The sequence below is a fragment of the Pundamilia nyererei genome, unplaced genomic scaffold (assembly GCF_000239375.1).
Source record: "Pundamilia nyererei isolate P.nyererei 1_Seehausen unplaced genomic scaffold, PunNye1.0 scaffold00032, whole genome shotgun sequence".
NCBI lineage: Eukaryota > Metazoa > Chordata > Actinopteri > Cichliformes > Cichlidae > Pundamilia > Pundamilia nyererei.
Window position 1 is genome coordinate 3,740,051 of NW_005187433.1, and position 16,027 is coordinate 3,756,077.

The 16,027-nt window shown below is 39.2% G+C and overlaps 1 protein-coding gene across 6 annotated transcripts in view; it reads left to right on the forward strand.

Moving 5' to 3' along the window:
• Positions 1–3,175: 3,175 nt before the first annotated feature.
• The window catches only part of slc27a4 (solute carrier family 27 member 4), a 22,802-nt gene continuing 9,950 nt past the window's right edge, over positions 3,176–16,027 (forward strand). Inside the window, exons 1-9 of one of the 6 annotated variants that reach the window (XM_005729285.1) lie at positions 3,176–3,270; positions 6,839–7,000; positions 8,614–8,824; positions 8,927–9,110; positions 10,513–10,671; positions 11,594–11,663; positions 11,846–11,937; positions 13,945–14,054; positions 15,720–15,929. In XM_005729285.1, coding sequence (XP_005729342.1) covers positions 3,236–3,270; positions 6,839–7,000; positions 8,614–8,824; positions 8,927–9,110; positions 10,513–10,671; positions 11,594–11,663; positions 11,846–11,937; positions 13,945–14,054; positions 15,720–15,929 — 1,233 coding nt within the window. In that variant the 5' untranslated portion in view covers positions 3,176–3,235. The other 5 variants (XM_005729289.1, XM_005729286.2, XM_005729288.1 and 2 more) reach the window with 5 other exon arrangements.

A 16,027-nucleotide genomic window follows, 5' to 3' on the forward strand; every position in this document is an offset into this window, starting at 1 on the left:
TCTTTGTGTGTATGTAGACGTCATATGTTAATGAACTTATGCATATTCATGTAACCTCAATAAAAGAACAGTGGTACGGGAGAACGGACGAGAGCTACTGGGGTCAAGCGAAGGGACGGCGCTCTGTCCAGTCTCTCCCGTGCACGAGTACCATGAAGAAGTTTGCCTACTTGCGTCTTGCTTGCAATGTAATTATATTGTCTTAACGTTCCAGCGAATAGGTTCAAGCTACAAACCTATCAGATGGCTTCCCTTCTCTAAGCCTGGTTCTGCCTGAGGTTTCTTCCTGTTAAAATTCAGTTTTTCCTTCCCACTGTCTACAATGCTATAATGAACACATTGGTGCCCTTTGCGTTAATGAATGAGCTACTGACGTCTAGTCAGAGTTGCATCTCTCGTATACCCCAGTGTCAGCCACCTCTTGGCTGAGACAGCATCTAGGCACTTGGTACTTGTGATTGCTACAAGAGGCCCTCTTGTAGCAATCACTGGACTACTGATTGTGTCAGATTCACAAACCTTGTTGGCTAGCAACTTGAACAACTCTGTTTTATTGCCGTCATCTCTGAGAAAACAGAAGTTTATCTATGACTTTATATGCCATCAATGTCAGAGCTATAAATGAAGTTCATCACATAAACTGGATCTTCTGTGTGCTTCCCTCACCTAGTTTAGCCCACGAACCAATGTTGTTGACCAGGGTATGCTGTGCACAGGCAACTTCTTGGGAGTCACAGATGACAGATAGTGGTGAGGACCAGTGTCAGTAGTTCATCCATGGGATGTGGCTGAATGCTGAAACAAAGGCACTGCTCCTACCTCCATGCCCCATTTACCCCATGCAGTAGCGCTACTAGCCTAATAATATACCAGAAAAGTAAGCAAATGCTGCATGCTTCAAAACATAGAAATTGACACAAGATAATGAAAATCAGTAAATTATGTAGCAATTAAATGCAAAAACTACTTTTTCATGGGTCATATTGGCTGCCTTCTTGAAAAATGTGATTTTCATGTGGCTAATCAGAAAATATTATTATACAAGGGGCCAAATTGTACCGAATTTGGTGTTTGCATCACCATTGCATGATTTTGGATTTAATTTGATATTATCTGCTTCACAATTAGGGAAATATAGCATTTACCTTCTCAGATGATTATTTTGAACATATTCAACATGCAGACTTTCTAAATCAAAACTTTAGTCTGTCCATTTTTCCTGGTACACAGACTCCTTATAACAAACGATGCCAAAGTTTATTTATCCCTTTAGCCCAAAATTAGTTTAGTATTCAGAGAGAGTTTTTTAAATTTTATTTCAAATTAAATGTCATGAGACTTAAGAGACAACAAGCAGGATGCGTAATTACTAAAACCTCCTTCCACCTTCTTAGTAAATGCTTAAATTAGATGTTGGCATTATCATTATCATCATTATTATTACCAGGCGCTATGCCAAGAATTTAAGTTTAATCTGTCATACAGTATCGTTAAAGGCGGATCTGGTAGGTGCCAAAGTTATCATTCATTGTGACATCCAGCATCCACCCCACAGCCGTTGCTGAAATAAGAACGAGTCCTGCAACAGAACATTGTCTCCACTGAGCCCTGAGGGGTGTACTGTGAAGCACAAATGAGTTAGCGAGTTGTAACAAGCCTAAAGCCATAAAGGTGGCTCTCTTTTACCGCATTAGGTCACCATAGTAACTAAACACATAACCTGATTCAGAGTTATATTCCATTTAAAATCTGCTGTAGGCACCACATCTCAACTGATTCTTTTCAAGACAACATGCTCCAAATTTGATTTTAGATTCTCTGCTTAAGGAATATGTTTATACTGTACTAATACCTCCAAAGGAAGCCTGCAGTAAAGTCACACAGCAAAGTTACAGCAGTGCAACATGCGCTGCATGGTCACAGGAATTTGCATGCATTCAATTGGTGATGTAGAAAATGTTTACATGTTTTATGCTTGAACCTAATCTTCTACCAAGTCTGTTTTACACTGCTGGGATTACAGGAAATACGCACAACACAGGTCAGATAATATATCACTCTACTTGTAGGCTAGTTATCAAGGAGAATATCAACTAAGGAAAATCAACTTCACTGTGACCAGCTAAAATCTAAAGTGGTTTCCACAACTTCTTCATCGTGTTATGGGATTGTGTCTGACATAAATGCGTTGTTGTCGTTGTTTTAAATGGATCCGTTTTGATGTTGTAATGTGGAGTGTTCATGTAAAAAGTAAATGGTAAAAGGTGTAGTAACATTTTGTCTCCTAGCATTGTTACCTATCACTCTTCTACTTTTACAGCTTTTTCTTTATAGACCTCTGTCTGCTGTTCTCCTGTCCCGATGTCTCTGTTGAAATAGGCGGCACTGAACTGATCCTTAAAAAAAAAAAGTCAGCTGACATATCAGAGCTTGGCTATGTTGAGCTTGCTTTGTAGCACACGACTGTGGTGTCAACATCACACAGGTGGTCTTAGATTATATAAAGAGGCAGAAACACCTGAGACTGAAAGAACTATGCATAGTGCTCCAAGGTCACTGTAGTAACCTAAATGCCATGTGTATTGACTGATTCTGTTTTAAAGACAAAAAAAGAATAGTGAGGCCAAATGTTGATTGTACTTTTTTTATTCCACTTTGCATAGTTTAATTTATCTACCTGAAAGCATTCTCACTTCATTTTTACTAACAAAACACTTTGAAACAATATTAATAGGTAATTTATTAAAAAGTATTTGCAGGTTTTTTTGCCGTGTGTGTGTTTTCATTTTTTGACTGTTGGATAAACAGATTCGTACTGACCTTGGCAGTTAGGGCATATAAAAAGTCTAATATTTGTTAGTTGCCTTTCTTTGCCAAGCACTTATCTATCAGGCTGGACCCGACATAATTCAGCATAGTTTGATTCTGTAGAATACTAACGACCCCAAGATTCAGCTAGCGGGGCTAAGTAACTGGAAATCTTTAAAATATTGGTAATAAAACACAATGTAGATTATCAATATCCTTTAAATACTTCTGTTCATACCCCTTTTACCAAGTGCAAGCCTCGTCTTTAGCCTGATTAATTATTCGGTGCTGTACTCTTGGCCTGTTCAGTGTTTTGTGGTTTGTTTGAAATGTAGGCTAGAGGGAGTTGACCCTGTAACCTGTCTTGCAGCTGCTCTGAGAGGGACCACCACACGAGATCTCTACGCTCACTTTGGTTTGGAACTGGATGACTGAACAAAAAGAGAAAATGAAAATAAAATGGTGAGGACGGTTCTTCTGACAAAGAAAACTGCAGGAAAAAAAAAGTTAAAGACCACAAACTTATTAATAGATTTGATGTCCCCTTTTTTCCTGGTTAACAATTTTGATAATGAAAGGACACTGGGATTTTTCCATTATGCTGGCATGGTATTTAAAATAGTCTAGCTATTCAAACCTTTCAGTGGGTTCATTCCAGTCTTTCAAGATCTCTCTGTGTGTACAAGGATGTAAATGCTGCTGAGGGTTAATTTAAATGTTTGAGCTTACCTAAATAGAACTAAAGTAAAGGCCTGTCTGTACTGGCTACTCAAATGGCAGTCGTTTTCTAACTTTTCTTGTTTGGTTTGTTATTTACAGAAAAGATAAGAATACTGGAGTGTTAAACTGTACTACCAGTAAGTGACATGAATTTAATAAATGAGATGCTTAAATATCACAATTTATAAAGATACACCGTCTTTTTGTTTCAATTCACATCCTTCACCTAATTTAAGAAAGGGTACTGGGCAACTTTCACAGATATTTATGGTTTCCTGTCTGTCAGCACTTGAACTTCTGAAAAACAAAAGCTCTGGTGGACTTGATGTACTGAAAAAAAGCATAGCATGCATAATACAATCTAAGAATCAGTGATAAGTGTCATCTGCTATCAAGAGTTTGACAACGCCTGTGATACTCTCATTAACTTGATTGGCATCTGTATCTGCTTGTGAAACTGAATGGAAATCTATCACTGGCAGGTCGAAGCTGGTCAAATTTTCTTGCCCTGATAATTGCATCTCTTTATCATTCAGCTAAGATCTCAAACACTAGTGTGTATGGGATAGCAGTATGATAATTGTGTTGTAAAACTTATCACCTTTTTGTGACTCCTTGGTATTACCACAGATCGAGTCCACTATTTGACCCAAGGTTACACTTAACATGTTTTTTGCAAGAATTTCCAAACAAGTCTCTCCTTGTCAGATCTCTCCGGGACCACTGGGAGCGCGTCCTTTGTTGACCTGCACCAGTGGCTCTCAACGGCTTGCTATCGTAGACTTTTTGTAATCCACCCTGGTTATGCAGTGCAATTCAAGAGATGTCACGTTGCTAGTATAAGCACTGTGTAAAATGTCAACGTCCTTGTGTTCTGTAAATGTAGACAACAGGACATTTCTTGGCTTGAACTTGCAGCAGCCCGTAAAGCAAAAACAATTATTCACAATTATTCATGAGCCAACATGTAGTATAGAAATAGTTTGGTGCCAAAGTTTTATTGCAACACTTGAGAGCAGTTCTGTCTGGCTCAGCAGTCGTACATTTAAGAATGTATGTGACATCTACGAGGAGTTCAAATAATGTTATTTTCAATCAACCTAGCCTTTGTACTGAAAAATGGCAAGTTACAGTTGTTATAGTAGATCCGAGTCCTCTCTGGAACACAGGACGGGTTAATCCTGTCGCTATTGTTCGAAAACATGCCCTTCCTAATTCCACAGTCCTCCGGGAGCTCCTGTGTTGACATACATAGGCTTAAAGAAAATTTCTAGCAGGTCGCAGCAGAGTAATGAGTGAATGGCATAAAGAGGCGTACTCATTTTGCATCAGGGCCTTGTCACAACCACGTTGAAACTGCTGCGCGTGCTGGCCTCGTTAACTGAGCTTGCTGGGCCACACCGCATTTCCTGAACCGCAAACACCCGCCTCCTGCTGGATGTGACGTAGAAAAAGATGTACATTCATGTTCTTGATTGGCTGTTGCACCCGTCCGTCAACTCTTATTCCTGATTCACTGATTTGACGCTGACGGCAGTGGGCGGGCGCAAGTAAGAAAATTATAAGGTCATTTGAATTACGCCTGCTAGTGAGCTTATCGGCTACAATGAAGCCAGTGATAATATTGATGATTATGACAACGAACGGATGATGATCGTGGGATCAAAGTCGACGGAGACTGCCAGGCGATTTCGAAGAAGGAGCAGCGGGCCGTTGTGATATTAACAAAGGGGGGGATCCCAGTGCTTGTGTCAGCCTGTGTGCGTTTCTCTGTCAAGCCGACCGAGCGGCGGTGAAGAGCGGAGGGAGGGAGAGAGTGGGGGGGCGACCAGGCTAGCCTGTAAGCCGATCAAGGTGGAATTGCACACAACGACTTTCACGTTTGGGATTTCTGCGTACCTGCATGCTGTGAAGGAGGTGCAAGGTATGTAAACGGAAATGGGTCCCTGCCTCAGCCCAGATCGATCGGCGTGGTGTTTGAGGGACCGGCCCGTTTATTATTCGCCAGAAGAAAGGAGAGAGGAGCAGCGGCGGCTCGTCATCTCCTTGTCAGCGATTAACCCGCTGACGGGACTCGGGGTGTCCGATGTTTACATTTGAGACCGCCATTTGTCCCCGACAAGCAAACCGTGCGATTACACCATATGCCTCATCTTCATCTCCTGAAAGAAGCTGCTCATGGTGTCACGCTGTCCGCTTCCTTTAAGCCGATGCGCACAATACGCTGCGCATCCTGTTTCCCTGGCGCGCCTGTTACCATGATAACTAACCTACATCAGCTTGATGATTTTGGCCAACGTCGTTGCAATAAAAAAGGCTTCGTCTGAAATGCACATGGCATGGTTAGTGAGGTGTAACCTTGCCAACAGTGGGTTGAGCCTTCCCCCTGTCGTTGCCACAGCCTCTACCGCAATGCTACGCGCCATGAAAATTTCCGGGTTCGGCATCAGCGAATGATGAAGCTCTTTTCTTACCGGGAAGTGGCCACCTCTCCCCTTAATGCATCTCTTTCCCTCGAACCCATCACGTCGATCTGTTTGAGGTTCGGGGTAATGTAATCGTCCACACAGAGCTCTCCTCTGTGCTTGTTTATATTTTAGCAGTGGAGTTATTGAATTTGCATGATGGAGCTAACATCATCACAATTACAGCCAGATGTATGGAGGCATTGAGGGGGTTATAAAATGGCCTTTTGATGATGATGAACTGAAATCAATCATCTCTATATGTATTGTGCTTAAAGGCTATTTAAAAAATAACAAACATGGGTGTGAAGATATCATTTACTGTTTAGGCTTATCTTCCTGGCTGTATCAGGTGGCAACTGGGAAACTGTGTCAGCATGTGCTGTCTGCTGTCACTTTAGACTGTTTGCTGTGAATTCAGAACAGAGCCTTTAGGCTTCTTTTTGTTTTCTCCTTCAAGCAAGAAGATTTAAGGGTTCCACCCAGCTTAACACATTTTATAAATGTTTTACAATCTCATCTGTAATCATGAATACCCAGAGGTCACCCAAGACTCTAAATTTCCGCTATTTCAAATGGTAACCCTTCACCGCAACTTCAGTCTACCAGAGCTGACTCAGTGGATTGAAATGGACTGCAGATATGTAAACAAAACCATAGACCATAACATTGTTAAGGTGTTGAGTCGTTTATGTATCTAAGGAAGTGGATTCAAAAATTCTGTTTGCTCATATAACGTGCACGTAACCTTTCAGTCATTTGGCCTGAAATGTTTGTGATCAGTAGATACAGAGGGGGCTGGCAGACCCTTCTGTATCTATTTATATGTGTTTGCATTCTTTCAGGATGATGCGTCTAGCATGCTGCACTGCCCTGCTTTTTGTGTTGAGGCTGCTGGTGGGCTTGCCCTGGTACCAGGTTCTTCCAGCCATCCTGATCTTCTATCTGGGAAGTGGAGGATGGAACTTCCTGGATATCTTTGCCAAAACAGTTGGCAGAGACTTACAGTAAGCATTGGAATTATGTTTGTTTGCTAAATGCAAAATCATAAAATTGGACCATAGATGCATTATGTCTTCCAAATCATTTGGCATGAGCTATGTCACTTTTAACTGTGACCCAGTGGCCAATTTCCTGTAGTCTTGGCTCTGAAATTCAGACAGAGTTAAATGTGACCTCAATAGTCACACAGTGCTAAATCTGCAAAAACAGGAGAAATCCATGCAAGTTGTTTCACAGTTGCAGATAAATTCTCATCTTCACCAAATAATTGTCACGAACAAGGGTTAGTTCCTAAGCCCTTGTTAAGAGCTGGCTAGATATTCCTTCTGTACCTGTTTCTAAACACGCAATCTCAAATATTTAAGACAAAAGGTCCAGAGGACAGAGAGAAGGGTATACCTAAAGCCAGTATTTACAAGTGGAAACTGGCATTGTAGTTGGTTTGAGGTTAACTTCCTTTTTTCCTCAATAGCTGCAGTAATCTTAAAACAGGAAATTGTAAATTATCTCTTTAGGGGAACAGCGACACAATAATCTACCCATTAGGGATTACTGCCATTCAGGGACCCATTATATACAAAGGTCACCCAGTTTTCTCATGATTAGAGAACGAAATATTGCTGTTTGTCCTCCTTTTCTGTTAAATTGTCATAGAAAATGTGCTAGCCACATCTAATGTTTAGTCTTGTTTATACATTTTATTATCTTTGCTTCTGGCACGCTGCATCTGCTTGATTAGAATTATGACGTTAAGTTGTATTATTGATCAATTGTATTATTGTCTAAAGTGTCAAGGTTAGAAAGACTCTGTACAGCATTGGATCTTAACGAATCATATATTTCACACAGTGACCCACGAGCTGTTGATGAGGCATTTTTGTGTGACAAAGCTCAGGTATATACATTGTAAGAGTCACTAAGGCATTAGAAATAAATAGGCTATAGTTTTATAATGGGTACTGTTCTTAAGCAATAGATCCGTATGAGTAAGAAAAGGCATAACAAAAGAAAGTAATTAGCCTCAACTAGCTGTGCAACAATAAATGCTTATCTAGACCATCATGAAATAACTCTCTTATGTAATGATAAGCATATTGTCGCTACCTCACTGTAGCCAAGAAGTACTTTGGCTTATTATTTTTTTATGACATTTCTGTAATTATTCACTCATCAGGAGATTGCACACTACCTTTGTACCACAAATGTAAAGTGCTGAGAATTGCCATTCATGCATAATTTGACCTTGTGGGCCTCCAAGCCATATCTGTTAAAATATTTTATGCTTTGTAATGTGGTTTGGATACAGTTCGCAATACATTCAAGTACAGCTTCTTTAAAAGGTGGTTTATGTATTTTTGCAAAAGGGAATTTGGTGGATCGTTAAACAAATGTTTGTTGCCAAAAGACAGGATACATCAAGTTGTCTTTGTTCATTTCTCAGATCTATTGATACATGGTGTGGATTTAAGCAGATGAGCTGCAAATGTTAATGCTAATGGTTTTTTTTAAAAAAGTGCAAAAAAATAACAGCAAATTATGAACAGTGAAATGGCTAATGTTGCTGGGAATCATTAAGTTATTTGTTCTCTTACAGTAATGTTTTCTTTTGCTCCTTCAGTGCAGCCAGTGTTTTACTGCGGGTGAAACTGAACGTCAGGCGCCACCTCAGAGAGAAGAACACTATTCCCAAGATCTTTGCTGAAACGGTGCACCGTCATGGGGACAAAACAGCGCTCATCTTCGAGGGCACTGGGGAGAGATGGACTTTCCGACAGTTGGATGAATACTCCAACAGAGTGGCTAACCTGCTATTGGAAAGAGGCTTTAAGGTAGATGTACAACACAATAAAGCTTCATTAAAAGCAATTAAGCAAAAGCAAGTCTTTTTAAAGTTATATTACTGTCTTTTTTGTTTTTGTTTCTGTCATTAGGAAGGTGATGTGGTGGCCCTTTTCATGGAGAATAGATCGCAGTACGTGGGCATATGGTTGGGCATGGCTAAAATTGGAGTAGAAGCGGCTCTCATCAACTTCAATTTAAGACTAGATGCTTTGGTCCACTGTGTCACCATCTCCAATGCCAAGGCTGTGATCTTTGGTTCAGAGCTAACTGATGGTAAGAGCAAAGAGGGCAGATGAAAGTTGGATAGATTCGAAAGTTAGACGAGAAAGCTGAGGCATAACAGTCTGTACAGCATCGTCATATGCTGATGAATGCTGTTCTGGTTCCTGTGCAATAAGAGAGGTGAGTGGTGAGGGGAGACAGCCACAGAGGTCATAAAGACAAATGGGTTTTGGAGGAGGTGTTTCTTCAGTATCAGCCAGTAAAGCTTTAAATGACTGATAAACACAAAGAAGGGATAAGGTAATGAGAGAGGGACTGCCACTAGTCTGCAGTGTCCAAGGTCTGAGCTCTGCAGAGAAATGTGTTGCATGATAGGAGGCAGATAAAAGGCAGAATCACTGTGACATAGACACGTCTGATAGTACAGTGTTCAGGTCAAATCAACTGAGGGTTATGGTTTTTGTTAGGGGCTAGATCAAACCATTACACTGTTTTAAAATCATGTTGGTTTTTATACATCATCATTGAAACAAATATATTGTTTCAATTAAATTAATTACAGCACCTAAAAAAGTAAATTGTGCATATTCCACCTAGGTTACACCAGCCTTGACATTATATCTGAAATACTGTCAAATAGATAAAACAAATGAAAAAGTCATTTTCACTTGCCAGTAAGATTAGGATTGTAGTGAGTATTAAGTTAAATGCCATGTCATCATATTTGTGTGTTTTGTATGTTTGACATTGCGTGAATTAACTCTCATTTTGCTCACTCTACAAACCTGCAAACATGCCTTTGTATTACCTGAGCTTGAACTCTCATTATCTAAAACTGCCACAGCTCGGTAGGATGGTCAAGTATTATTTGTAGATGTAATTCACTCTCCTCTTGGTGCCTTCTTGGGTCCCTGCCCAATATGGAAAGCCCTGATCTCAACAGCTATAAAGAGTGAATGATTTTTGAGCTGGTCACTCTGAGATCGAGGGAATAGGCTCTGTACTGGGTAATGGATTTTTAGTGTGTTTTATGCCTTTAAGTAATTGGAAACACAGCTCTTTTACAGAATAGGTCAAAATTCAAGCTACTAGCTTTAGTGCCTAGGCATGACATAAGGCTTTTGGATCTTTTTTCCCCTCAGGTGAAATACGAGAGCCGTTTCGATTTGTTGTTTCCCTTTTTTTGCCTGATTCACTTCCTTTTACATATATTTTTTTTTGTGACACTGTACCTCAATATGCTTTCTCTATAAACATTTCAAGTTATTTTAACCTTTAACCATTTGTATATATTGTATTTTACACCACTCTCTATACTCTGTTTTGTCATTGATTAAAGTTTGCAAAGGATGCAAGCTTTCTTGTATTTAAATGTTGAACAATGTGCAGCTGTCTTGTGATAAGGATACGTGAAATGTATTTGATGTATTTGAATTTGTTTCTGTTCTCACAGCTGTGTCTGAAGTCCATAGTTCAATGGGGAAGGCAGTGCAGATGTTTTGCTCTGGAGACTGGGATCCCAAACGAGTCCCACAGGGAACAGAGTGCCTCGAGCCCCTGGTGGCTGGTGCCCCTTCTCATCTACCCCCTCGGCCAGATCGCAGCTTCGTAGGTAAAAGCACCGTGTCCATGAGATCTTACAACCATTCAGGATCTGGAATTTTCTTTTTTTGGTTTAAAGTGATATCTTCTTGCAGGTTAAGGAAAATGTCACTGAACAATGCTGAATAATGATTTTTCTGGTTATCAGTCATAAAATTATGAAAAAATCCTAGCACCAACTCTAACTAAAACAACATACCAATTTCAGAAAACTATTTGTTTGCATTTTTGTCTCTCTAGCTGCACTGACTACTTGGCAGGTGTCGAGTAATATTTTTGGATCCAAGGAATGAGTCACAGTCATGTGAAATCAAATTTCTAAACTTATATTGACACAAAAAAAACAACTTCCACTGAAGCGAATTGTCAAGAATGTCACTTTTTTCTGTTTGATATATTTCTTACCACAAAAAAGACACACCCTTTTAACTATTTCTTCACATAATGCACTTATATGTTCATTAAATGAAGAATTTGTGTAATTAATGATACGATGGGCACAGGCAAATAAGAGTTATACCTATCATTAATCATCTCCCTTTGTTTTATTTTGATAGATTTAGGGATTTACTGATGACTTGTCACGAGGCAACTAAAAGTATTGCCTTTTTAAGACGGTGCAAAAGGGAAAACAAATGGAATCCACAATGTTCACAATCAAGTCATGTCATACTGCTTTTTTCTGTCTCCATGCTTCAGTTCTGTAACTTAAAAAAGGACTTTATAATTAAAACTGTGAATATTCCTGTAAATAGAAATGAAAGGTGAGTATTTACCCTCCTGCAAAACTAATCAAAAGTGAGGACTCAGCAGTAAATTAAAAGTAAACATTTAAACTACGCATACATGTATAAGTATAAGCACTCAAGCACATGATAAACCCACTCATACCAGATTCTGCTATTGTCTTACTCTCTCTGTGCTGTTTTCAGATCGCCTGTTCTACATCTACACATCAGGAACCACTGGGATGCCTAAAGCAGCTATTGTTGTGCACAGCAGGTAGGAAGGAGGCAAACAGACACACAGGAATGCAGCTGTTCTCTTTGTTGATCCATGTAGCTTTCATGTAAAGAACAAGCAGTGTTGTTAAAAAGTGAGAGGAATAAATAAAACTAAATGCTTTTGTATTTGCTCATTTGACTTTTTTCTCTTTTTGTTCGTCACCCCGCCCTGGTGTTCAGGTACTATCGCATGGCAGCTTTGGTGTATTATGGCTTTAGGATGACATCAGACGATGTATTGTATGATTGCCTTCCACTTTACCACTCTGCAGGTATGTCTGTTAAAAGAACATAAAAGGGTAGGAGGTGTTTTAATCTACGAATGAGTTGGAGTGTTTCCTCCAAAGTTTGATTAATACATTATTCAGAAAATCATTGCTTTTTTCTTGGTTTAAACAAAACTGTGTCAGTAAAGACCTCCAAAAAGGAAGAAACTCATTCACCACCTGTAATCGTTTAAAACAGCTGATAAGAGGAATGTTTTAAGACCATTGTTGCACACTTGGACAAATGACACTTCCAGGCGTGCATGAGTTCAGAATCGTTCTCTTTACTTGCTCATTTGCAACTGCAAATACAAAACACAAGCACTTCAGTTCAGCGTAGCTGCGCTCTGCAGGCTATCTGTGCAGTAGAACACTCACGACCATTTTACATATAACTACTGAACACGTGTTAACAAAGTACTCATTTACTCAGTATTTCCTACCAATGTACATATTACAATATTCTGCACACTCGTATGCTCCTCCAACTAGTATTGTTGCGCATGGAGACTACCCTCTCGATCCCCTCATTACATCATTTGCGATGTGACATCCCGTTTAACACCAGTTCAGGTACATCATGTAAATCACAGACTTCGACATTAGCGTTGTGTTCCATTAATGACAGTAACTTACTCTAATACATTTCTCATACGTCAACATCATTCCGTTTATCAACACATAACTTGTGCTCACCTGCAAATACAAAACACAAGCACCTCAGTTCAGCGTAGCTGCGCTCTGCAGGCTATCTGTGCAGTAGAACACTCAGGACCCCAAGGCTGCCCGATTCAGTGCCTGCGTGAGCCCAAAGCTGCCCGATTCAGTGCCTGCGTGAGCACCACCCGTGGGAATCATCATTGATCAGAGTATCCTAGCTATATTGCCAGTTATCACAGTATGTGTCAGAAATAGTAATACAGAACCGAACGCATAACATAACAATGATAAGAATGCATGAGATTATGGAGGGGGGGCAATATCTATTACAATACTTCCATCTGTGCCCACCCATTACATGAGTCCCACACCATAAACATATAAAAGAGAACAAACCCCAACAAATATTTTCATTTAATCATCCCAAAATAATGAAATATAAATAAATGTAAGAAATTGATGTTCTACAAAAGGCAACCACATGGCGAGATCCTAAATGAACAAATGTGAGCAAAACTAAATTTAACAGCCAATAATATTACTGCTAGTTTGAGGACTGAGGTGTTTGATCAAAATAGTTTTGCTGTAATCCAGCGGAAAATGTGAGAGGAGTCAATGCCAAATACTATGCTGCATCTCTGTTTATTTGCTTTTAAGTACATTAAAAGTGGAAAATATTTTGTATGTAATGTTTCCATCAGTTGTTAGTGGGATACTTCTTAATAGCAAGCACCCACTTTACAGTATTATTTGTGCTCTTGACCATGAAATCAAAATGTTACAATGCTTTTATTTTTTTTAAGTGTTAAAGTTAAAAAAAAAAAAATTTTAAAGGTAATTTCAGCAAATTGCTAGGTGATTGCAAAACAACATGACTATGATGATTGTAATATCATGTATACGGAGGTCATTTTAACCTGTTGCTAGGTGGTTGCTAGGCAACATGACAACATCTTAATGAAATAAAATCTGATAAGAACCTTCAGGCGGTGCCAAGCTTCAAGTTTGGTTCATCACCCTGTGATTGTGTGGGAGGACTTGGTGGATAATAAAAACAAACATAGATGTAAATTTTGTCTATTACAGTAAGATACTAATTATAACTCTTCAAACTTGGAGAGACTTCACTGGTTCATGTTTTCTTACTACAATGTTGTGTTGTAATTTTTGCAGATAGAAAGATTAATTATAAAAGGCCAGTTTGCAAATGCTAATATGTCAACCGTCTCTAACTGTTAGCTATCATTGTTCAGTTTTCTGGAACGTAGATAGCGATATCTACGTTCATCTGATAATTGCTTTGGTTTAAACAGTTTTTGCTTATTTTTTTTATTTTTTATTTTTTGTCTAAAGGAAACATTGTGGGAGTCGGCCAGTGCCTAATACACGGCATGACTGTAGTCATCAGAAAGAAGTTCTCTGCCTCACGGTTCTGGGATGACTGTGTCAAATATAACTGCACGGTAAGCATGTTGCACAGTCAGGTGAAAAACAAACTGCACCCTCTTTCACTTCTAAAGTTTTATATACCACGAAATTATTTTTAAAAATCTGTTCCTTTCCAAGTCTTATCATTATGTAGATGCAACCTGAGATGAATAACAACGCAGGACACATTGACACATCACCATGTCATTATTTATTTAACAGAAACTTAGCTAAAATGCAAAAGGTTAGTTTAAAAACTAACCATGATTCAGTAGCTTGTAGAACCACCTTTAACAGCAATAACTTTAAAGGAATCGTTTTCTGTATGACTTTATTAGTTTCCCACATTGTTCTGAAAGAATTTTGGCTCACTCTTGTTCACAGCGTTACTTTAGTTCATTGAGGTTTGCAGGCATTCGTGTACGGCTCTGTTATGGTCGTACCACAGCATTTCAGTCAGGTTGAACCAGTTTTGGCAAAGCATTAGCTTTCAGACATTTAGTCTCATATTTGACTCTAAAATGCTTTGCTTTACAGAAGAGTTCATGACTGAGTCAGTGACTGCAAGGTGCTCAGGTCCCGTGGCTGCAAAACAAGCCAACATCGTCATCCCTTAAAAATTAATGTGAGGTGTTTGTCGCTGTGGCATTATGGCCAAACACTGGAGACATGATGGTCTCATCTGTTTAAAGCACACTGGTCAAGAAGTTTTGATGATTTTTCAGAAGCAACATTGCAAAACTAAACCGTGTTGTTATATTCTTTACAGGGAGAAAAGACTTTTTCCTGGCAATGTTTCCAAACAAGCCATACGGCGCAGTCTTTTTCGAAATGCACTGTCATGACCTTTAATATTTCACATGCTAACCAAGGCTTGTAGAGTCTGAGATGTAGCTCTTTGGTTTTTTGCAGTTACTTTGAGCATTCACAGTCTGACCTTTGAGTGAATTTGCTGGAACATCCACTCCTGGAAAGATTGGCAAATGTCATGAATGTCTTCCACTATAATCTTTCTTACTTTATAATGATGGACTGAAAACTATTTAGAAATAGCCTTATAACCATTCCCAGGTTGACATGTGGGTAACGATTGCTTCTCTAAGATCATTTTTCATGTCTTTCCTCCTTGACTTTGTGTTAAGACATACCTGAATGCTCCAGACCAGGAAAATATTAAAACTTCTACTTTTATAGAGGTGCTCAAACTTGGTGATGACCAGTTCATCAAGTGCATTTGATTAGCAGCACTCAGCTGCTTCTTACATAAGGGCGTACTTAGTTTTTCACAGCACTGCTTAGTTTTTTGTTACATAAAGTTAAACGGTAATGAGTTGATGACCATCTGATGTTTTATTTAATAAATGAAGCTAATATGAAGATTTGCTTAGGACAAGAAGATTTTCTATTGTTATCTCCTGCTACATGAAGCCTTAAAACTGAAACAGGGTGTCCCTGTCACAGATTTGATTTATTAGGTACAACACAGTGGCACATTACAATCTCCTTTTTGAGAATATGTCTCTATATCATGTCATTTTCAGTAAAAATCCTTTAAAGATCTAATATTATCCCCGTAGCTCTTTCAATTCTTTGTCCAACCACTGTATGCTTGCTGTAAAGCCATTAAGCAGTCTTTTTTTTTTTTTTTTTTTTAAACTTTTGTCTCATTACTGATTGTTTTTATTCCCATTGTCCTCCAGATTGTGCAGTACATTGGAGAAATCTGCCGGTATCTATTGAACCAGCCAGTTCGTGACACAGAGCGACAGCACCGTGTGCGCATGGCACTGGGCAACGGCCTGCGTCAGTCCATATGGGAGGAATTCATGAACCGCTTCAACATTTCACAGATTGCAGAGTTTTATGGAGCCACAGAGTGCAATTGCAGTCTGGGCAACTTTGATAACAAGGTAGGAACATGTCTCCCAAAAAAACTGGTGATGTTGAACTGGCAAAATTTAATTTCATTATGAATCCAAATGTTTAAAATGGCATCACTGTGGTAAAG